General features: G+C 33.2%; 2 protein-coding genes across 2 annotated transcripts; both read left to right on the top strand.

Annotated features, from left to right (window-relative positions):
* Positions 1-11891: 11891 nt before the first annotated feature.
* LOC105780735 (probable terpene synthase 12) lies at positions 11892-14709 on the top strand. Its single transcript, XM_012605223.2, has 7 exons — positions 11892-12186; positions 12268-12535; positions 12834-13212; positions 13304-13522; positions 13604-13742; positions 13833-14081; positions 14196-14709. Exons 1-7 carry the CDS (start codon positions 11923-11925, stop codon positions 14490-14492), a joined length of 1815 nt encoding a protein of 604 aa, XP_012460677.1. The 5' UTR covers positions 11892-11922; the 3' UTR covers positions 14493-14709.
* A 573-nt stretch (positions 14710-15282) lies between these two features.
* LOC128040400 (uncharacterized) lies at positions 15283-24859 on the top strand. Its single transcript, XM_052629138.1, has 4 exons — positions 15283-15474; positions 22546-22774; positions 23048-23134; positions 24129-24859. Exons 1-4 carry the CDS (start codon positions 15283-15285, stop codon positions 24158-24160), a joined length of 540 nt encoding a protein of 179 aa, XP_052485098.1. The 3' UTR covers positions 24161-24859.
* The last annotated feature ends 457 nt before the right edge of the window (positions 24860-25316 follow it).

Here is a 25316-nt window from a genome sequence, read left to right as displayed (position 1 = left end):
TGTTTCACCTTTTAGTACAAATTTTCATAATTTCATCACTATTTCTTTCGCAATTTATTTTTACATATTTAACTTACTATTCATTGTCTTTCTTATACTCCTTCAAATACATTCAATTTGCTTATGTCTTCACTTTACTAATTCAATATTTTGAACATTAATTGGAGATAAACCTTTACCTTGTCACCAAAATTGTTTATCATTTTAGCAGACAGCCAGTAGACTAAATAGAACACTTAGGATATACAGAATTAATACAGAGGTGCACTAAAGTGCACTAATAGAATAGTAGGCATCGAAGTGCAAATTACTAAGCACTGAAGTGCAAAATAGTGACACTAAAGTGCAGAATGACAAGCACCGAAGTGCGAAACGGTAAGCGGTAAACCACAAGATGATAAGCGCGCTAAAATTTCCTTAACGTCATGCCATCTATATCCCAATAGTTCTAATCTCGTCTACTTGGGAAAATTATATCATGCACACATATCACTTTTACACTTCCATATAATACTTTTACATCTTTACAATTCAGTCATTGTAACAATAATCTATATACTTATATCTTACGTTATCTTTACTACATGTAATATATCTCTAAACTCAATATTCATCTATAATTCACTAATAATCCTTATCATGCATTTCACATATCACTTTTATATATTTTTAATTTAGTCCTTAGCACAATATTTCATGTAGCAATATATTTTACTTTTAATAACACATATAACATAATTCAATACTTATTAATATTCCAAAATTCACCACAACATCGAATTTTCTCATTTTAAGTGTTATGCACTTCACTTTTCTATTTCTAATATAAAATTTCCCAAATTTAAGATTTAACCCTTAATTTCCACAACTTAGGAAATAATTGTAGTTTGGATTACAAAATTCATATATTCTTTTATTTTTCACTATGTGCTTTATTATCAATATTTTCTTGTAAACTTTTATAACTTTCCAATTTAATCACCTTTTATCATAAAAGTTCTCGATTCATTATTAAATAAATTTTCTTTCACATCTCACTTAATTCACATAATTAATTCGACTATCTCATTTTCCACATCAAATTTCTATGTATTTCACTTGTATTATTTCCACCACATGTATTTCTCAAGTCTTTTTATAACACTCTGATTTTTGGGGTTAGAAGTTTTGAGGTTTTAAGTAAGGGTCAATGAGTAGGTTGAACTATTGTGTTTTCTTTCGCATTCTAGTGTCAAAATGAGCCTATTGATTTGGTGGTTTGATATGTGTTAGTTTACCTCTGGGTTTTGGGTTCGAATCCTCATGTGTGATTTAAGAAAGTAGTTTTATTTTAGATTTTTTTTAAGTTTTAAAATATTTATTTATTTTTAATTTCATTTATTTTGAGAGAGGAAGTTATTTTAAAAACACATTTTTATTTCACATTCTTCCTCATCTATTTTTCTGGTCTCCAGTATCCTCTGTTATTTTATTTTCTGTTCATTCCCAAAACTCAGTTTGCTTTTGGTTTTCTTGTTTTCTTTCATTTTATGCTTTTGCTATCCATCGATCTGTCAAGGGTGGGTGTTCTCGTGTGTCTCGTTGATCGGGTGTGAGTCAAGTTTCCAAGCAGATTGGTGGAGTGAATTGATCAGTTTTTGGTGCCGGTGTTCTAATTTAAGGTGTGTATTCTAAATTGTGTAACTCGGTATCGAAGTGTTGTGGAATTTGGTAACTTCTTGTGTGCTTCGATAATTGAGTAATTGAAGTGTTGTGTTGTTATTAAATTGCATGAAATTTGATATATTATGGATTATTTCTGAGTTACCAAGGGTTGGTGATCGTTTTGACAACAAAGACACTATTTGCAACCTGTTTCGGTGTGGTTTCGTGACCACACAGGTGGCCACAGGGGCGGGCGCGGTCCACACGACTGTGTGCTTTTGGGAAATTAGGGTTTTTGAAAATTTCTGTTGCCACATGACCGTGTGGCTATTGTTTAAGAAATTTTTTGATTTCATACGAGCATGTGCCTTGGACACACGGCCATGTCCCTTAACCACACGTGCATGTGATATTTCTACACGATCGTGTTTACTCTGCACATTATTTTGGCACTTTTGGATAGTGAGTTACGCGGGCTGCTTACATGGCCATGTAGCTGGGTCACACAGGCATGTGCAACTTACACATGGGCGTGTAGACCACCACACAGGCGTGTAGACCTCCACACGATTGGGGCACATGGCCGTGTGGCCCTACTTCGCAGGTTTTCGTCTTGTGTCATAAATTGATCCATTTCAATTCTTTTGTAGCCCAATGTTCTTAGAGGCCTCTGTATTTGTGTTAGGGATTCAGTTTCGGCTTGGAATCGTGTGAGAATTCGTAACTTTAGCGATAGTTTTATAGCATGTCTAAGTGTTAATATGATGTGATTTATGAAATTGAGACACCATTTAATGATAGAATCTGAGTTAATCTGATACTGATCCTGTGCAACTGAATAAATGTATTTATGTTTGCAAAATCTGTTTCTATATGTTTTTCTGCAAATAGTGTGCATTTTGCATTTGCATGAAAATTTTGGGATTTTGGTTGTAAAGAGAAAGGAGTCTATTTGGGCAGTTTAACTACAATACTTTTGTACAGCGGTACGTCCGCAAGAAATATATGTCAGCTTAGCTGTATATTATTATCAGAGTGGTTTAGTTCCACCATTTGTGGTGTGTAGGGTGGATGGACCTAACATGGTCCTATGTGGTTTGCAGGGTGGATGGGCTTGATATAGATCATGTGTGGTGTGCAGGGTGGTCGAAGTGGTGTACGGATGGTTGGGTGGGTTTTGACGTGTTGTATTCGGTTTGCATTTGAGCATATGTGTCTGATTAAGATTTTGTTAAAATTGTTTGCGAATGTTTATACTTATTTGATATGTCGTACCTCTGATTACCACTTCAAGGTTTTTATACACTAACTGTGGTTCTTGTTTGAGTTAATTGTTTTTGAAACCCCGCCTTTTTTCGTTTGTTTACGTTTCGAACTCACACTAAGCTCGCATAGCTCACCTTTTAGTTTTCTCCCTTTCAGGTACTCTCGTGTTCTATAGTTGGACTAGGCAGCTGGAGGTCTTAGATGGGTCTGATTTGAATTAATCAAATAAAATGATTCTTCAAATCTTAATTCGTAAACTATTTTGAACTGTTATTAATTATAAGAACTGTGGTATAATTTAATTTTGGGCTTTCGTAAATTGATACGCTAATTTGTTAAATCCTAAATTGTTAAACTATCTAGTGCGGTTTTAGCAAACTGTTTTGTAAATGAGTTTTGAACAAGCCTTTGTTTGCAAATTGCTTTTAGATCACTTCGGTGGTCAATGTGACCTCTGAGATTCGGTCAAAACTTCTAGGCTAGGTTTTGGGGTGTTACACTTTCAATTTAGTCCTTGTTTCCATAAAATTTCACATTTTCCCATAATTTCACTTATCCAATACTTTGTATATTTTTCACTATCAGATAACCCAACTTTTATACTTTTATTATAATTTCGCACTTCGCATAATAAATTATTTCACACTATTTTTTTACTTAATTACCACCTAGTTTACAAAGATCACATTTAATCCTTAAATAACAAGGAAGTTCATGGGTACTTATCTCTTTTCTATCAAAATCTCTTGTTTTATTCTTATCCTACCACTTGATTCACTTACTCAACCTCCTTCTTCATCAACATGTCAAAAACACAATATTTCCTCATGAGAAATCTTTACTTTAACACCATTTTTATGCTTTTCTATCACTACTAAACTTAAAAATAACATAAAACCTTAAATTCATACCTTATGCTCTTAAAACCAAACTCTAACTTGACTTTCTCTCTCATCCAACTTCTATTTTCTTGAATCTAACTTGGTATTCTAGCTCTCCATAGTCTCCTTATTATTTTTATCTCTTGGTGGCTATGGAAATTCTTTTGATTTCTAAGTGAAAATGGTGAATTTTTTTGTGAAAGGACCAAATTGTAAAAAAACAAATTTTCTTTCTTTCTTTCTTTTCTAATCACGTTGGAAGCATGGAAAGATGAAGATTTCCTTCCTTATATACTAAGTAAAAATTAATAAAACATAAATAAATGTCAAATTAAAATCTTAATAAACTAATATTTATCTATTTAATTAATCTAAAATATCACCAACATCATCATTACTCTTCAAAATTATCTTTCTTGCTAAATGACCATTTTTCCCCTTATGATTCTTCAAAATTCCTCCATTGAATCATCACTCATTTTAGTAAAATTGTGATTTAGTCCTAATTATTTGCAATTTGGTCCTAATTCATCCATTTTCCTTAGTTTCTAGATCCTTCCACCCTTAAAATATTTGCACCATTGGTCCTTCAACTTTTCCATATTTATACTTTAACCATTCAAATTTTGAGTATTTACTCTTGGGTCACAAAAATTTTCTCACTTTTACGATTTAGTCCTTTTTTGAATTAATACATCATAATATACTTCCTAAGCAGATTTTGTTGACAAAACTCAAATTTTCCTTTTTTATCACTTTATTTCCTTATTTTACTATATTAAGAATAGTATCTCACTTTCTTACTGTAGCAACTTTCGGGGTGTTACAGGTTTAGCCCAAATAGGTAACCTGACATAGATGGATATATATATGTTCAGTTCGGACAAGTATCAGACGTGATTGGTATCAATGTATTGAGTTCTTTTATGATGTTTCATCAGATAACTTATATGATAGGAAAGGGAAATTAAATGTTACAAATTAAATTATTAAAGATAGCAAAGTGAAGGATTTGATAACAAGTTTGAATAAATTTATATAATCGAATATGAATCAAGCTCACCTTGTTGTTATTATGTTTGGGTATGTTAGGTGAAATTGGTTATACACATTAGTTTAACCTTTGTACTTGTTATATGAGGTAAGTTAACCGTTTATATTCATATGAGCTTACTAATCATTCTATAATGCTTACCCCATTGCTTTTCATTTTTCTGTATATTTTGACTTGCGTAATATGTCGATTGGATCCTCAAGGAGCTTACACTATCCATCTCTTGATTTGGTAGACTTTTAGTCGTTTTAACTAGGTTATATGTGGGATGTACTTAGGAGTGTCTAGTTGTTTGAAATGTTAAATATGTTTTGTGGCATAGTTAATTTTGAACACCTTTGGAAACTTATGGTAATGTTGAATTGCTTATGTTCATAGTTTTGGTACATTGTTGTGCATAAATGGATGGACAATTATAATGATTTATGTGCATATGAACCAACATGTGGTATGGATTGGATAAGTGTTATGGGATGTTATAAATAGGTGGAATGGTTTGTATTGATTCATGTTACATTGTTGTGATTTGGTATGGATTAGATGATTATGTTATGTTTTGACATGGAATTGGTATGTTTTGAACAGTTTTAAATGAGGCCAAAAACATTATTTAGCCTATCTGGTTGGTTGGTTTGAAGCAAGTACCAAATGGTCAAATTTTGCTAAAAATAGGTTTCTTGTCCTGACATCGATCTTCACTCGTCATAATGTCGATCAATAGATTGTGACATCTCGACACTAAGTGGTCCAGAGTCCTGATGTGACATTCTGTTTGGTGATGCCACGATGTGTAGAAAATCTCATCATGACATCGACCCTGTATTTTTTAAACTTTGCAATTTGGTTCTTGTTTGATCCTGTGTTAACTCTAGAGCTCATGAAAGCTTGTATTAATCTCAAGAAAAGTTTAAAATTGTTTAAAATGAATTATATTATGATTAATAATGATTTTTATTCAAATTTACAGTTAAAGGTCTATAATTTTTCGTTTTCTACTGTAGCATTTTGTACTTTAGACCCGACAATCGGGACGTGTTAGGGATGTTACAATAAACACCCGAAAACTCTAAGCAACTGATACTTAGGTTGTTGACCAAAAAATCTCTCTACTAAGGACATCCCACTCAATGCCTTTGTAGAAAGCAAATTCATGAGGTAAACTGCAGAATAAAAAAGCATCAGTCCAATCAGAAAGGGGCAGAGATGCCTATGCAAGTAATACCAGACTAGTTTCTACAATCTGTTTATGATGTCGTTCCACCAGTCCATTTGTTCAAACGTGCTTGGGTAAGAGAGGTGATGTGCAGTGCCAAAATTCTTAAGATATGGATCAAAGCTTCTAAATTTACCTCCATCATCCATCTAAAATTGTTTAAGCTTAGCTCCCAACTGTAGTTCAACATGTGTTTTGAAAGAAAAGAAGGCTTGCAATGCATCAAAATTTTTCCTAAGAAAAATAATCCAAGTATGAATTGAAAATGCATCCACAAAGGAGATATAGTATCGATAGCCTGAAAAGTAACAAGGGGCCAGACCCCACAAGTCAGCAACAATGAACTCAAGAGGAGCAGAGTGCACTGATTTAATGGACATAAATGGTAGTTTGTGTCTATTACCAAGCTCACAAACATTACACAAAGAGAATAACTTATTTTTGGGAATTCTAGCATTCGAAGACTTCAATACTTGATTTACAACATTGAAATCTGAATTTGACTTTTGTAACGACTCATCCGCAACTGTATTTGTAGCAGTTGATGCAAGTTCAGTGGTGGCAGGTAGGAACTGATATAACCCGTTTGACTCAATGCCTTGAAGCAATATTCAAAATGTTTCCAAGTCCTTTACATAGGAACAATTCAAATAGAATTCAAAAAACACTCTATTATCATTTGCAAACTTTGAAATAAATAATAGATTTTTTTTGAATATCAGGAACATACAACAAATCTTTAAGAAGCAAAGTGTTAGAATCAAAAGATAAAACAAATTTTCCAACATAAGAGATAGCTATAGTATGACCATTACCTATACCCACCTTCCTTGACCCATTATGCAAGTTGCACTTAGTGAAATTTATAGGGTCACTGGTCATTTATGTTGTAGCCCCACTATTAATGTGCCATGCTTGGTCAGAAACAACAGATAGAGTGGTTGTCACTGATGCAACATTGGCTTGTATTATGTTTGAAGCACTTGTAGAAGCTAAAGAACTCTTGGAGGGGCTAGAAAAGGATAAATTAGGATAATGAGGATGAGCCTCAGACCGATAACACTCAAACAGTCCATGATCAGTATAACACATGTAGGCTAAAGCAGTCCTGTAACTCAAGTGAGTAGATGGCCTAATGGAACATGAGCCCATGTCCTCAGATCTAAAACTAGGGTTTTCATTGTCATCATCATCATAGGTTGAGTCATACCTGTAGAAGCACTAACGAGTAATGCGACCGATCTTGCCATAGGAGATATAATATTGATAGCCTGAAGAGTAACAAAGGGCCAGACTCCATAAGTTAGAAATAATAAACTCAAGAGGAGTAGAGTACACTGATTTAATGGACATAAATGGCAGTTTGTGGCTTTTACCACACTCACAAGCATTACATAAAGAGAATGAGTTATTCTTAGGAATTCTAACATTACAAGACTTCAATACTCGATTTACAACATAGAAAAGAGGGGTGACCAAGTCTTTGATGCCAATGGTTGAACTTGAAATCTGAATTTGACTTTTGTAATAACTCATCCTCAGTTGTATTTGTAGCAATTGATGCAAGCTTAGTGGCTGCAGGTAGGAACTGATATAGCCCGTTTGACTCAATGCCTTGAAGCAATATTTAAAGTGTTTCCAAGTCCTTTACATAGGAACAGTTCAGATAGAATTCAAAAAACACTCTATTATCGTTTGCAAACTTTGAAATAAATAATAGATTTTTTTGAATATCAGGGACATACAACAAATATTTAAGAAGCAAAGTGTCAGAACCAAAAGATAAAACAAATTTGGCAACATAAGAGATAGTTATAGTATGACCATTACCTATAACCACCTTACTTAACCCATTGTACGAGCTGTACTTAGTGAAATTGACAGGGTCATTGGTCATGTGTGGCGTAGCCCTACCATCAGGGTACTACGACTGGTCAGAAACAACAGGTGGAGTGGTTGTCACTGATGCAACTTTGGCTTGCATTATGTTCGAAGCACTTGTAGAAGCTAAGGAACTCTTAGATGAGCTAAAAAAGGATGAATTAGTATAATAAGGATGAGGCTCAGACCAATAACACTAAAACGGTCCATATCAGTGTAGGACATGTAGGCTAAAGCAGTCTTGTGACTCAAGTGAGTAGATGGCCGAATAGAAGACGAGCCCATATCCACATATCCAAAACTAGGGTTTTCATTGTTGTCATCATCATAGGCCGAATCATACCTATAGAAACACCAACGAGTAACGAGATCGATCTTGCCACAAATTTAACATTACAATTGCATTCCACCACCAAATCGACCACGCATTCATCTTTGAAAAAAATCAGTTGCTCGATTAGACCAAAACAATTAAGGTGGTGGTTGTGCAATATATGCAGAGAAAGATGGGGAGGAAGAAGGTTTACTTATCATAGCAAGATTTTTCAAGAATATGACCTGAGACAAGTGGGCTTCTTGACGTGCTTCAACATCCAACAACGCTATTGTGATTCCTTGTAGATCAAATAGTACACGACTCATTGTGATTATTGACACAACATGATCAAACTCCAAGGAAAGGCTATTGAGAATCGTTGATTGATGCTCTTCCTAATACATATATTGACCACAACCCACCAAACAATCACACAAATGTTAAATTTCGACCAAGTACACCGACATAGAAAGTTCATTTTTCTTGAAATGATGGAGAATATGTACCTTATGGGTTTGGTTGTGGATTGTGTGCCAAATATTCTTGTCAAAGTCTCATAAAGTTTATATTTAGAAGTGAAATTGCCAATCAATTGATTATGTAGCGGAACACTTACTGTGGAAAGGAGCCATGTCGATAAAGTCAAATCTTACTGTTCGTACTCGACATACATTGGCTTTTCAACAGAAACACCATCATCACCAACAATAAGTCATGGTGGCATAGTAATCAACCGATCAATGAACTAGTGTAATCGATGAGTCTTGATTACAAGCAAGACATGATGTTTCCAGGACAAAAAACTTACTATCATCTATAAGAATTGCCACTTTTTGAGAAGCAAAGGCAAAGGGTTTGAAGAACTTCCAATGTGTAAATTTTGTTGAGACTGCAGAACCCATTGAAGCAATGATCAACAAAAAAATAACTTTGATACCATACTAGAAATATAAAAGAAAAAGAGTAATTCATTAATCATACTCTTAGAATATAGGGGCCTTTGTGTATTTATACACTAGAGGCTTAACAGAAGTTATAACAAAAAAGGATAACATGAATGGAAACTACACATAACTAGATTTAGTTGAGCCTAACTTACAACAATTATCTAGTTACTTCCTCTAATATTCCATAGGCACAGGGAGGGGAACCAAGTAGCTAATAGTATGGTTGCCTTTGTCGGAAATCTCCCTTTACGCCTTCATGTTTGTGCATCTCCCTATGACTTTATTTTAAAAGGCTCTATATGATGTTTGTGGCATGGTTTTGCCTAGATTAGTTACTATGTCATTGTTTTATTTTCCCCATTTAAAAAAATAAATTCAATTATTGATATGCAATCAATCATAAAAAAAATTGATAAACTTTTTTGGGTGTAAATTCAAGATGTTTGGAAGTTACATTTAACTTGAGACGCAAGTTACTATCATCTACAAGAATTGCCGCTTTTTGAGAAGCAAAGATAAGGGGATTGGAGAACTTCCCATTTGTTGATTTTTGAGACTATAGAATCCATGATTGAAGCAACGATCGGCAAAAAAATAGCTTTGATACCATACTAGAAATATAGAAGAAGAAGAGTAATTCATTAATAATACTCTTAGAATACAGGGGCCTTGTGTATTTATACACTGGAGGCTTAATAGAAGTGATAACAAAAATGGATAACAAAATTGGAAACAATATAACTAGATTTACTTGAGTCTAACTTATAGAATTTATCTAGTTACTTCCTCTACTATTCCATAGGTATAAGAAGGGGAACCAAGTAGCTAATATCATGGTTGTCTTTGATGGAAATCTCCCTTTACGCCTTCATGTTTATTCATCTCTCTATGAATTTATTTTAAAAGGCTCTATATGATGATTGTAGCATGGCTTTGCCTAGATTAGTTACTATGTAATTGTTCTATTTTCCCTCTTTTAAAAAAAAAATAAATTCAACAATTGAAATGCATCCAGTCATACAAAAAAAAATTGATACATTTTCTTTTGGTGTAAATTCAAAATGTTTGGAAGTTACATTCCACTTGAGACGCAAGTTACTATCATTTACAAGAATTGCCGCTTTTTGAGAAGCAAATGTAAGGGGATTGAAGAACTTCCCATTTTTCGATTCTATTGAGATTGCAGAATCCATGATTGAAGCAACGATCAACAAAAAAATAGCTTTGATAATATACTAGAAATATAGAGTAAGAAGAGTAATTGATTAATCATACTCTTAAAATACAAGGGCCTTGTGTATTTATACACTGGAGGCTTAACAGAAGTGATAACAAAAATGGATAATAGAAATGGAAACTACTCATAACTAGATTTAGTTGAGCCTAACTTACAGCAGTTCTTCCTTTACTATTCCATAGGTATTAGGAAGGGAACCAAGTAGCTAATAGCATGGCTGCTTGTGTTGGAAATCTCCTTTTATGCCTTCATGTTTATGCATCTCTCTATGACTTTATTTTAAAAGGCTCTATATGATGATTGTAGCTTGGTTTTGCCTAGATTAGTTACTATGTAATTGTTCTATTCCTCCCCCCCCCCTTTAAAAAAAATTAAATTCAACGATTGCAATGCAATGCTATCATACAAAAGTATTGATACATTTTTTCCCCTTCATTTGACATCTATACGAATTACATTAACAAATGATTGTATGCAAATCTCTCTCACTCACTCTTTCTTTTATTTTTATTTTATTGTCTGATCAATTTTGTGATTGAGCACGACATTGAACAATCAAATTATACTTGCAGCAAACTAACATGTTTTTCAATATTCCCTTACTTTTTTTAGTACTTCTTGTGCTTCCTCAGAATTGTTGGTACATCCTCATATTTTATAGTATCCCCTTATAATTTTTTATGCATCCTCATAATTTTTTATACTTCCTCACATTTTTTTGATGTTCCTCATAATTTCAAAAGGAGGATTTTAAATGAGATATAATTGTGGAGTTAAAAAATATATTTTTGTATATTAAGAAATATCAATAAAATTTTCGAAAAAATTGGTAACTTTAAAATAATATTTTTCATTCTAATATTTGGTACAAACCAAATATCAATTTTTCCTATAAAATTTTTTACTATTTTTAATTTATCCTTATATATAAAATTTTCCGTACCGAATATTAGTATGCAAAATTAATAAATTTATAATGACCAATTTCTCGTCAACAAAATCCCATTAAAATTTATTAATATGAGAAATAAGTTTTTCACTAAAAAATATCTTTCCAATCATTTTGAAAGCATACCAAAAATATATTAGGAATTACAAAAAAAATTATGAGACTCTATTGAATATTGCTTTGTCTTATAAATTTTACTTTATTTATTTAATTTTTTATTTCTAAAAATTTATTAGTATATATAAAAAATATTAAAAATATTTTATATCAAAATTAATTTTCATGTCAAAATTTAATTTTGAAAATATACCTAAATTTTAATGGCATACTAAAATTTATGAAAAAATATTAAAATTATGAAGGAGTACCAGAAATCATTAAAAATCAAAATTATAAAAATGCAAAAAAAAAAAGTAATCTTTCAAAATTATTTTAATGTTAAGATTTTACTATAAAAGGACCAAACTCATCTAAGCAATTGTCAAAAAGAGTAAACAGTTGAATATTAAAAGAAAAAAAAAAGTAGAGAGAAATATGGCGTTGGCACCTCCCAGTCTCATCCTCTGCAGTCCCCGTCTGAATCCTAAGCAAGTAATGATCCCTACTAATATTTGTCGTCGGAAAGTTGAATGTGATCATCGTTCGTTGATGAGTAGCTCCCGTATCTTCTGTGCTGTGCCGCCGCCCACCACTCAAGTTTCTAATTCTGATCACCCAAAAGATGGAAGAAGTTCAGCAAATTACCAGCCAACTATTTGGAGCTACGATTTCCTTCAGTCCTTGAAGAATGATCATGCCGTACGTAATTAACCTCCCTCACACTTTGTGATCATCAATTTCCTTCTTTGTTTGCTTAATTATTTGGTGCTGAATTCGAAGGATATCATATACAAAGAGAGAGCAGCGAAGTTAGAGCAGGAACTGAGGTTTGCTCTTCATGATGAAAACGCAGAGCCAGTGAACTTGCAAGAACTGATTGATGACATCCAACGGCTGGGGTTAGGTCATCGGTTTGAGATTGATATCAATCGAGCCCTTGAGAACTTTGTGTCTTCAGATGACTATAGTGTCGCAACAAAGTATAGTCTGCATGCAACGGCTCTAAGATTTAGACTCCTCAGGCAACACGGCTATGTGGTTTCTCAAGGTAAGACCTGTTGTTGACATTTTTAGATTCCTTAAAGCTTGAAGAAGAGAATTTTTAAGTTTATTAAAAGTTGGTAAAAAAAAAAATTTTGACCCTTTAAAAGTTTCAAAAAAAATTTAAACCCCTTAAAAATTAAAAAACAATATTTTGGACCCTTTTGACCTTGGGCCATAGACGACCGCACCTGTAGACGACCCTAGGGCCGGGCCTGCTCAAGATAAGCTTTTTGCAACTTATTATATAATATATTTGGCAAAAAAAAAAAAGACAAGTGTTTGATAATATTGTGTGAATGCAGATGTGTTTAAAGCTTTCAAGGACCATAAGGGAAATTTCAAGGAATGCCTTTACAAGGATGTCAAAGGAATGTTGAGTTTGTATGAAGCTTCACGTCTTGCCTTCGAAGGAGAGTACGTAATGGATGAAGCCTTCTTGTTTACACGAATGCATCTCATGGATTTACAGGGTGGTAGTAATCTGGAAGAAGGTTTATTAGAACAGGTGATCCACGCATTGGAGCTCCCACTGCATCGAAGAATGGTCAGGCTAGAAGCTCGATGGTACATCGAAGCTTACAGCAAAAGTGCAGCTAGAAAACCAAACCTACTTGAATTGGCCAAACTGGATTTTAACATGGTGCAGTCAACGCTTCAAGAAGATCTTAAAGAGATGACAATGTAAGACGATTGATTAAGAACATAAGCTTTTCAAAGCATTTTTCTTTTATCACTTGCAACTCTGACAACATCGCTTTCACTTGTTGATTAGATGGTGGACTGGTACGGAGCTATCGAGCAAGTTGAATTTCGCAAGGGATAGGCTCATGGAATGCTTCTTTTGGTCTATCGGAATGGTCTCTGAACCTCAATTCAGGAATTGGCGAAAAAGTTTTACCAAAGTGGCTTCTTTCGCTACTATAATCGATGATGTTTACGATCTTTATGGCACTTTAGATGAATTAGAGTTGTTCGCTGAAGCTGTTGAAAGGTTTGAATTTTTTTTATTAGAAATACACAAAACTCTCTTATTATTCAGTACTAATAACATTTTTAATATCTTGAATTTCAGATGGGATTTATTTGCCGTAAAAGATCTTCCCAAGTGTATGGAGTTATGCTTTCTTGCTCTGTACAACTCTGTAAATGAGATGGCTTATGAAACTCTTAGAGACCATGGAGAAAACATCATTCCATACTTAACCAAAGCTGTGTGGCAAAGAATCCATATTTAAATTACGATTGCAAACACATTAAAATCGCTATCTAAATGTGTGATTTTTATTTTTATGTTTTCTCAGTGGGCAGATCTATGCAAAGCATACTTGAAAGAAGCAGAGTGGGCACGTAGTAAACATGTTCCAACATTCCAAGACTATCTTGAAACTGCATGGGTGTCTTCGTCTGGACATATTTTTCTAGTCTATGCCTATTTTTTACAGAGTTCAAACATCACTAGTGAAGCACTTGACAGCTTGGAACGGTACCATGACATCCTTCGTTGGCCATCTACTATTTTCCGACTTTGTAATGATTTGGTTACTTCGAAGGTATATATTGATTATCACCATTATTACATCTTGGTAGAATTTCATTTGGCAACTTCTAGTTCATGAAATATATATATATATATATATATATATATATATATTTGGGTAATATAGGTTGAGTTGGAAAGAGGTGAAAGTGCAAACTCGATAATATGCTACATGAAGGAAGTTGGTTGCTCGGAGGCAACGGCTCGCCAACATATAAGTGATTTGATCGATAATTATTGGATGAAAATGAACAAATGCCGAATTGAAGGTTCTCCATTTGCGAAACATTTGGTAGAAACAGCTACTAATTTGGCTCGGATTTCCACATGCATATGCCAGCATGGAGATGCACATGGATATCCAAATAATCTATCTAAGAATCGAATACAATCGTTGATTGTTGATCCTGTTTCTATAAATTAGAAAGTAATTTCATCGATGTACATTTGAGATTTTATATCCATAAGGTATAGTGTGATGATTGTTCACCTCATCTCTTAATTATGTGGTTAGATGTTCTATCTCCGTTCATGGGAATGGAGAATCTTTCATAGCCAGCTGTTTATCTCTTTAGAGAACATCCACGACGAGAAAATTAATCACTGCTATAGATACCTTGATTTTGAGAACTTCTTATTCCCATTGTTTGGCCTTATAAACTAATATTTGTTCAAATGTATCAAATTGGTTTTTGTGAGGTATAAAAGTTATTATAATCCAGACCTTAATAATCCTACGCCTTTTTCTTTTAATTAAAAAAAACTGGATATTGGTTGCACGCTTACAAAAATTATATAAATTTGGGATAAATTATATTGTTAGTTACTAAATATTAGAATATTTCTGTCTTGGTTACCTAATTACAAAAATTATTGAAGGTGATACTCAAATTTTCATAAATCAATCAAGTGTTCAACACTTCATGCATAACATACTTATGAATAAAATCTAGATAATCAAAATCAAAATAAACAGTTGAGTATAAATGAGACCCCAATGAAGTCTAGATGCACATATTGAAAATGCAAATACAGAAAAGCTCTCTGAAATGTACAAGCCTCAACTAAAAATTGACCACCATGGAAAGATCTCTCTAATTAGAGACAATGGCACAAGCATCTTCCTCAATGGTGCCATTGGAGTTGGAGAATTTTAGTGCCAAAACTAAGGCACTAACCTCTACCATATCTAGAACAAGTGCATCATGCACGTTATGTGCACATCCATCTACTACGAAGCCATCACAGTCGAACACGATAACACCTACACAACCAACTTTGTCCTCGAGCTTGCAATCAACATCAACGTTAAGTTTGATAGCATGTCCACTGGGTGGTTGCCGAGCTATCACCTTGGGTCGAGGGAGAATGATAGGAGGTCATTGTGGAGTGCAATAGAAGGTGGAGTACCTGAACATTGCTTCATAAAAAAAGTATTAACTTTTTCCCATAAAAAATGAATTTGGACCAAAATTTATACTCTTTTTTATTAATTTATTTATTTTTAAATATTATTAATTTTTTATAAATTTGTGCTTGTCATATGACACACTGAGAAATTATCACGTGTAACCATCAGATTGATCATCAATGCCACATTAGCATAAACTAACAATGTTAGTGTAAAGGTACTAAATTTGATGTCACAATAAAAATTTAAGTATGAAAAAATATTTAAGTATCAGTAAAATACTTACAAATTTAGAAAATAAACTTGTAAAATTGATTAATTAGTCCAATAGAATGAACCCAAGAAGCAAATTATATGATAATGGATTGCGGGCCTAAGCAGAAATTGTATCATCCATGGTTATTGTTTTTGACTATCAAAATTTTTACATTAATTGACCATTAAAATTAAACTTATCATTTACCATATTATTACGTTAAAAAGTTATTAATTTAAAATAATATTATTCTTAAAAATTACGTTGAAAATACATTAAACATTTTGTATTTGTAAATCCCATTTTATATGTAGTAAAATTGACTTTGATTTTATTATCTTGTTTTTACTATTATATTTGGAAAAATTAAATAATTATGATTTTATTAAAAACCAAAAAAAAAACAAGTTAAACATTTTTGCTTTTGGAAAGAATCTGTAAATAAAATATGATGTGGTTGTGATGTCATCATATGACATGCGACAACACATGACTAGTTGGATATCTCAATCGTTAGTTTTTAAAGTTCAAAAGATTAACGTGTAGTAATATTAGAGGTTGAAATGGGATACAAAGAGCTTTAAGAATCAAAGTGGAAAAAAATACGCTTTAGGGGCTAAAGTATGCATTAAGCTAATTATAAATTATTAAAATATAAAAAGTATTCAATTTTTGCTAAATCAAAATACTTTTTTAGAGGTTAGTGTAACATCTTAAACCTGGCCTAAACGTCCAGTCCAAGTTTAAAGAGTTACATCATCAATACTCAAATACCACACATATAACACAATAATACTAAACCATACGTCACATAATATTCATCACAAAGATTAGTTAAGTATATAATCATCCAAAAGTCATACTCTCATAGTTTACCGAAATTCATAAAGTAGTATTTAAATGAAAGATAAAAGCTTGATAGAGCTTCCGCGACATGGTGCCGACCCGTTCAAGACTGAGAACCACCTGAAATCCAACCAACAATAAAGTAAGTTGTGAACTCAGTGCATAAAGAAGTTTGTTCACATAAACACATTTACCAAACAGTGTCTGTATTCAAAGATTCGATTTGATAACAAAAACATTTCTAGTTCAGATCCAAGACAGATTAATTTTAGGTGTAGAAATAATTTCAATTTCATATACAAAATAAATTAGAGTCAAATGCAGATATTCCTAACTCCCATCCACTATACACCATATTTGGCCATCCCAACACACCATTAAGGGCGTTCAATGCCCAACCAACCCTACACACCGTAGAGTGACTGTTTGACACGTTTACAGAAACGCAGCTTAGCTGCTAAATCATAATCCGACGAAACGCTAGGATCATAATTATACATATGGTGGCTTAGCCACTAATTTAGAACAGATCACTTCTTTCTTCATAATATCCCAACCCATGCATATGCAGAGAACCAATATCCACAATATGTATTAAGTTATTCTAAATTGTTCCACAAGTAGATAGCATAGTTCAATATCAAACTAAGTATCACAGTGCACATACAGATATAGAATTCATGCGTCATAGGGTATCATAGAATTCATATTCAGTCAAATTCAGACCATTCATACCATGGGGAAATCAATATCAGTCTCAAGTAACATTTATGGCCTTAAAAATGGTTTTCGGGCCCTTTTATATATGCCACACAGCCTGGGCACACCCTTGTGTCCTTGCCCGTATGGTTTACACAGCCTGGGCACATGCCCATGTCCTTGCCCATGTGGTTTTAAAATATAAATCAAAGAGTTACACGGCCTAAACACACGGTCGTGTCCTTACTCATGTGACTCACACGGCCTGGGCACACGCCCATGTGCTCGCACGTGTTGTCCTAAGTCACAAACAGTGAGTTACATGGCCTAGACACTCGTTTGTGTCCCTTGCCCGTGTGAACCCTGCTCTAATATTGTCACACATGGCTTAGACACACGCCTGTGTGCCTTGCACGTGTGGCTCCAAATTGATGAACAGTGAGTTACATGGCCTACTGTGGCTCACATGGCCTAGACACACGCCTGTGTGCCTAGTCGTATGTCGTCAACAACCACCATTTTCGGTGACAGAAACTTACAAAGATTAAGGCTTTCAGTACGCACTGTGTGTAAAGGTTTTCGGTACACATCATATAATTTTTCAAATTAAATCGAGTTTTGCTCATCTCTACTAAGAATATGCGTAAATGTGGCAAACGGGGAGGTTCAAACGGGTTTAAATCGGGCTTTCAGATTCAAATTATTTTTGGATCAAATTATCTTGGGCTCGAATCAGCTCGAGCTTGGTTATTCAATGCTCAAATTTGTCTCAAGTTTGGATTTTTTCGGGCCCAAATTTCTAGGATTTGGATCAACTCAAGTCAACGAGTTTAAAGATTCAAATAATTTTATTGTTTTATAAATTATATTTCATATGTAATAATTAATTTTACTTTTACATGATTATAACACAATACAAATTCACTTCATATAAAACAACATAAATTTTATATAGATTTTTTTAATGGAACTATTGTATATAACATAATTTTAAAAGTACTTACAATATATCATGTTTATGGTAATATAATATATAATAATTGTATAGGCATAATTACTATTATTATATGATTTGTATATAAATTTAGGGTAAATTTGATAAAAATGTCTATTTTAAAAAATAATTAGGGTTTTAGTCTAGTTTTTTTCAATATTTAGAGAAATAGGCTAATTTTGGAGAGATAAACAGAAAACACGTCCTGCAGGGCGCGCTTTCAGCCCCCTGGCTGACACCTCAGTAGAAAACGCTTCTTGTAGGACACGTTTCTGTTTCTAAAAATTTTTTTTGGTAAGTGTTGGAAATTTAGGGAGAAAGATTTATTTTTGTTTGTATTTGAGGTATTTAAGGTATGTGTGAGTTCATGGTGATGCGATGACACTCGAAGACCCACACATTTCATCTGTCATGTTGGGATGTAACCATCACTTTAAAAGCCCATTGCATTGCAACTCAGGGTTCTAGTTCACGATAGTTATACGGTAACGGTTGAAGTATAACCTAGGCCCCCAATTAACAATGGTTATGCTGTCATAAGTTCAAGTTTCATGATATCAGAAAATGATGTTTTATAAACCCCAAACATAAGTTTGAGGCCATAATTATACGGAAAAATAAAGGGACTTTTTAGTATAACCAACTTATTCTTTTTCTCTATCTCCACCAAAGGTAGTATCCTTAACCTCATTATCTGAAACCTATGACAGAGTTGTGGGCAAGAGGACTTTCAGGGGGTGAGTGACTATAACGGTGGAGAAAAAGCTGAAACTTGAATCGGGACAATAATTGTTGTAATTATTAATAAGTTCTTTAATCACGACAATCGTTGCCGCCCAAGAGCGTGTTTCAACTTTTCTCCAGCGCCACTGTTACTCCTCCCCCTGAAAGTCTTCTTACCCTCAACTCTGTCATAGGTTTCAAACGTAGAGAGGTTAAAGATACTACATTTAATGGAGACGGAGAAAAAGAATAAGTTTATTATATTGGAAAACCCTTTAGTTTTTCCCTATAATTATGGTCTCAAACTTATATGTGGGGTTTATAAACATCCTCTTCTAGTGGCATGAAACTTGAACCCATGACTGCATAATCAACGTCAACTGGGGGCTCAAGTTATACCTCAACCTGTGACCACATAACCACCATCAACTGGGAGCCCTAGTTATACTTCAACTTCTGACCATATAACCACGGTGAACTGGGAACTCGAGTTGCAATGTAATGGACTTCTAAGATGATGGTTCCATTCCTACACGACAGATGAAATGTGTACTCAAATACACCTTAAAACTATCACACTGTCTCCCTCAAACACAAACACAAATAAATATTTCCTTCAAAAAATTTCAATACTCAACAAAAACAGAAATTAGAAAAGAATTTTTTATTTGGTACAATATGGTTGCTGAGTGAGTTGATGGAGTAAGGGGAACAAAACCCCCTTTTTATATAGGCAGTCGGGGGGAATAACTTAAAAACCAAAACAAACAATGAGGGAGCCCATGATTGAGATTCTCGGGTTTTGAAAATTTTTCACAGGTTAGGATTGAAAATGGGATGGAAGAAAACTCCTTAAGAGGCTAAATTTATATTAAAATTTTATTTGATAAATTAGTAAATATAAGTATTGGATATATTATGTTGTTAGATAAACGTAAATATTGATTTTTAAAAAGTTGTTTAGGATAGTTTTAGATGAAAATAAATACGGTAGTTTGAATATAACATTTTTCAACAAAAAAATTATTTTAATTTTTTAATAAAATAAAATCAACTTAATATTTTCTACCAATCCTTAAATAAGAGGATAATGTGCTTCAACGCACTTGAACCCACGTCCTCTTAAACTAACAACAATGTCGATACCAACTGAGTTAAGACTCAATCCACAAATGTAACCAATATTTTTGGATGTTTTAGTTGAATTCAACCACCAATTTGGGCAAGTCTTGACTTCAAAAATAAAACTTTTATTGCATACCAAATGTACTCTTGGATTTAGTACTAGTTGAGCTTTCATGAATTTGCCTACTCTAATAATACCAACCTCTACTAGATCACCTGCAAATCTTTAAGAGAGCTTAAATTTGATACAAGACTAGCAGTGTTGAAACCTTTTTTTGAAATCAACTTTTTATTAAAAAAATTTGAGTTGCCACCAATCCTTTTATTAGGTGTGATCGGATCACCTTGAAACTTAATCATTTTAATAAAAAATTTATTAAAACGATAATTTTTGGTCTACAAAATCCAAGAAGTGGGTTAGGGAGTCGGTTTCGTATGAGGAAGGATTAGCACCCTCATAACGCCCAAAATTAGTACCTAGTTGATTACTTGATGTCTTAGTGTAGTATATTGAAAATTCGAAGAGAATTTAAAATACGATCCCTTTTTGCATGATGTTATTAAAATATCACTAGCTAAAAATTAAATTTTAGGAAAAAGGCTCTATTTTGAGTTAATCGAAAAGAAAAGATCATGCCCCGTAAGTTAGGGCACGGTGTCTCGAATTCCCAAAATTAAGAATGCTCGTCGTTTGATTATTACTAAATCCTATGCATCTTGAATTTTTAAAAGGATTTTCGATTATTTAGGTTCAAAGAGAAAATTGAACTCCGTAAGTTAGGGCACAACTTCTCGAATCCCTAAATAATGAACATTGCCTCGGTTTTAATTATTTCCTATGCGTCGGGTAAAAACGAATATAACATTGCCTCGGTTTTAATTATTTGGGCATAGTATGAAAGTGGATAAATATATTTAAACATGATACATGGTATGGTGATTGTCGAAACCATTTTTTTGAAACAAAGGGGGGTCGACTTTTTTTTTTAAAACAAAAATGAGGTGTGATCGGGTCACCTCGTAAAACGGTTATTAATAAACAATTTGATTCATTAAAACAACGATTTTTGGTCTACGAAATTCAAAAAGACGGGTTCGGGAGTCGATTACGTACGAGGAAGGATTAGCACCCTCGTAACACCCAAAATTGGTACCTAGTTGATTAATTAATGTCTTAGTGTCGAGAACTGAGAATTTAAAAAGATTTTAAAAATACGATCCTTTGTTAAAACATTATTTAATTGAAATTTTTTGAGAAAAGGGCATATTTCACATTAATCGAGAAAAAGAATTACGTCTCGTAAGTTAGGACACAATGTCTTAAATTCCCGATACGCGAATAAACGCCGAAAAATTTATTTTAAAGATGTTCAACTATCTGGGCTTTAGAAGAAAATCAAATTCCTTAAGTTAGAATACGACTTTTCTTAATTCCCGAGATTATTAAAAGAATTAAAAAAACGTTTGTTTATTTAGATTTATCGAGAAAGTCGAAACCCCATAAGTTAGGGAATGACTTTTCGAATCTCAAAGTAGGAAATATCGCTTAAAAAAATCTTTTTGTGTATCGGATAAAAATTGTGATACAAATTAAGAAAATGGTAATGAAATAATATAAGATAAAAATATATGTAAAGTATTAAAATGATAAATAATAATAAAAATAGAATGCTATAATAATAATGATGACAATATTGATAATCAAATTGCAACAACAAAATAAATAAAGTAACATAAAATAAAATAAAATGGAAATAGGAAATAGGAAATGCATAATAATAAGAAAAAGTAAATAAAACATGAAGATATAATAATTAATAGAAATAATAAAACAACAAAATAAAAAACAAACAAAAACAATAATAAAATACACAATTAAAAAATATATATGAATAATCTATTTAAATTATATTTTTAGTGTAGAAGGATGAAGAAATAATAATAAATAAAAGTAAATAAATAAAATAATAAAAAATGCGAAAGAGTTGAAATTGAATTGCCCAGGATTAAATCGGAATAAAAATGAAATTAAAAGTAAAAATCGTGACAAAATAAGTAAATAAGGACTAACATATAAGGCATGAAAGTACGTAGGGGCTAAATATGAAATTATCCCAATTCTTGGGACACGCGTTCCTTCAGAGGACGCGGGACTAAACTAAATACAGTAAAAAAAATTCCTGGGCAAAATTTATAAAATATAAAAAGTGCAAATAGAACTCAATTAAAACAACCCAAAAAGGCAGAAGGACCGAAAGGACAAATAACCCAATTATAAAAAAGCGGATCCTCATTGCGAGTCCGGTCAGTGCGCGGGTCTGGCCTCAAAACGACGTCGTTTTAGTGCCTAAGAGGCCTGCCCAAAACGACATCGTTTTGGGGGCCTATTTAAATCAATTTTTTTGGAAAAAAAAATCATTTAGCCCCTTTGTTTCGAAAAAAAAAACTTAAAACTCTCTCAACTCTCTCTTACCCCTCCAAGTTCGGCTTTGGGCTCCAGCCGTCACCGGCGACGGCGCCGCCGTCCGCGGTGGCTGGAAAATCGAAAGAATGCCATTTTTTGGCTTTTCGACTCTCCGAGCCTAAATAATATCGTTTTTCATCAGAAACGACGAACCTCGGCCTCCCACGGCGGGGCAAATGCAAGAAAAGGTAAGATTCGACTCTTTTCTTTTCTTTTCTTTGTTTTCTTCTTTAAAATGAAAGCAAATGTGAGGCAAAAAGAAAAATAAAAACAAAAATAGAAAGGCAACCTTTTGGAACCTTTTTCTTTGATTGATTTCTCAGTTTTTGTATTTCAATCTCTGTAAAAAAAACAACAACTTATTTGTGGTGGCTTGTTATAGCCGAAAAAAAGAAAAAAAAAATTGTTACTGTTTTTCTCCTTTTTTGCCTCTATTTGTCCTCATTTTTTCTTATTCGCAGGTACGGAAGCCAGTTGTGGAGGTACGGAGGTTGACGTGGCGGTGGTGGCGCGCGATGGGCATACTGACATGCGGCGTTGGAGGCTAGGTTTCTATCTCTTTTTTCTTTTGCTGAAAATGTTTAGTTTTTGGGCCATATTGGGCCACTAGGATTTTTTTATGTTTTGGGCTGGTCTTGTTAATTGAATTGTGTTTAATTCTGGGCCTTGGGTTTGGATGTGGGTTTAATTAAATTTTTTTTTGGGTTTGGCTATTAAGTTTGAGGTCTTATTGGGCCCGGGCTAAATTGGGCTTGTATAGTGATAGTAAAATAAAATAAAATAGCTATGTGGGTAAAAAATGAAATGATGATATTAGAATAATAAATAAAAATATATATATATATAAAAACCATGCTAGTAAATAATAATGCAACTATAATAGTAATAAGAACATCAATTCATAATAATAATAGCAATAGTCATGTCATAGTTACTACCATAATACCAATATAAATAATAAAAAATAATAAGAAAGATAAAAATAAAATGCATAGTAAAAAGAAATATAAATAACATAAATTTCAAGTGCTAAAATAAAAGAAACAGTAAGTAAGAGGTGAAATTAAATAAACAATGGACTGAATCGAAAGTGCAATAAAATTTAAAGTATAAATAAAAAACAAAAACAGAACATAAAGGATCAAATTAAAATAAAATAGAAAAGTATAGGGACTCAAAGTGAAATTATCCCAACCCCATGTCATCTCCTTAGTTCAACAGTGGGTCAAAGGACCAATTTGCAAGGAAATTAAAATTATGAGGTAAAATTTTTAAAAAATAAAAAAGGAATAGGAAAAAACTAAAAAGGGGAATAAAGAGGAAGGACCAAAAAAGCAATTAGACCCTCCCCTTGAAAACACGCGAATCCTGGATGGATTCGGATCAAGTCATCGGGTCGGCCCCAAAACGGCGTCATTTTGGGACATTTGGAGCCACTGTGAAAAGATGTCGTTTTACTAAGCCTATATAAATTAAAAATATTTAAAAATATCATTTTAAAACCTGTTTTTTTTTAATATTTAAAAGTCACCCCCTCATCAGGCCAAGGAGCCGTCGCATGCCCACCACGGTAACCAGTCATTGGCGACCGTCGCCTTCGGTGGTCAGAAACCCCCAAAAAGAGCCCTTTTGATCTTTTAAACGCGTAAAACTCGAATCATGGCTTAGAACCCCAAAAAATCGACTAAAATTCGACCAGAGGCGAAGAGACCTTTCGATATCTCCCTTTTCCGATTGGGGCCTTCGACAAATCCCAAGTGATTCGAAGCCCTCTCAAGTTAGAGAAGGAGGCCTTCACAATAGAGGCGCGGCGAAACAGGTAAAAGAAACTCCTTTTCGTTTTTATATTTTTTTTATATTTGCTTCAAAAAAAAAAAGAATATAAAAGAACCACCTTTTTTTCAAGAACTTTTTTTTTTCGTATTCTTTGTTCGATTGGTTGGTCTTCTTTTTGTTACAAGCTATTTTCGGCCTTTATAACAAAAATATAATACATTATATTATTTGTTTTGTCTTTTCTTTCTTCTGTTTCTGTTTCTGTTTCTGCTTCTGTCCTTTGTTTTTGTTTTTTTGTTGTTTTGCAAGTGTTGGTGGCAGAGGAGTGAAGTCAACGGCATGCCTGCCGACGTGGTGAGACTGCGGCACAAGAAGGGGGCTAGGGTTTCTGATTTTTTGTTGAAGTTTTGGGTTATTGGGCCGTTGGGTATTTGGGCTTGTATTTTGTAAATGAACTCTTTTTGAACTTTTATTAATTTTCTGGTTTATTTGTTTTTTGTTGTTGGTTTGGTTTAGTTTGGGCCGGATAAAAGTGAAATTAGCAGCTTATATTACAGGAATATAGAATGAACGCTTAAAGAAAAGAAAGGACAAGATGGTATAAATAATGGGAAATTGGAAAGACTGAAAACCAAAATGTAAGAATGTTTATTCTGCTAAAATGAGTTAAGTAGCATGCCATGCAGCTTTTTATGAGATATTATTTTTATAGAGAACTAGGGACCGTTTAGAGCCCTCATGAGCATCATCAAAACTGAGTTAAAATTCCCCTAGAAAGATAGATGTAAAATAAAATTTATCTTCTTAACATACAGGTATACACAATGTCTACAAAAGCTGCAACATGCTTTCATACTTGTGATAATTCCCAACGTACCACTTTCAGCACCGTTAATAAATTATGTAAAATATGTGATAAGTTGAAAACATGATAAAATATAAAATAATCAAAAT

This window comes from Gossypium raimondii, chromosome 4, assembly GCF_025698545.1.
Source record: "Gossypium raimondii isolate GPD5lz chromosome 4, ASM2569854v1, whole genome shotgun sequence".
Lineage (NCBI taxonomy): Eukaryota > Viridiplantae > Streptophyta > Magnoliopsida > Malvales > Malvaceae > Gossypium > Gossypium raimondii.
This window is presented reverse-complemented; position numbering and strand designations above follow the sequence as displayed.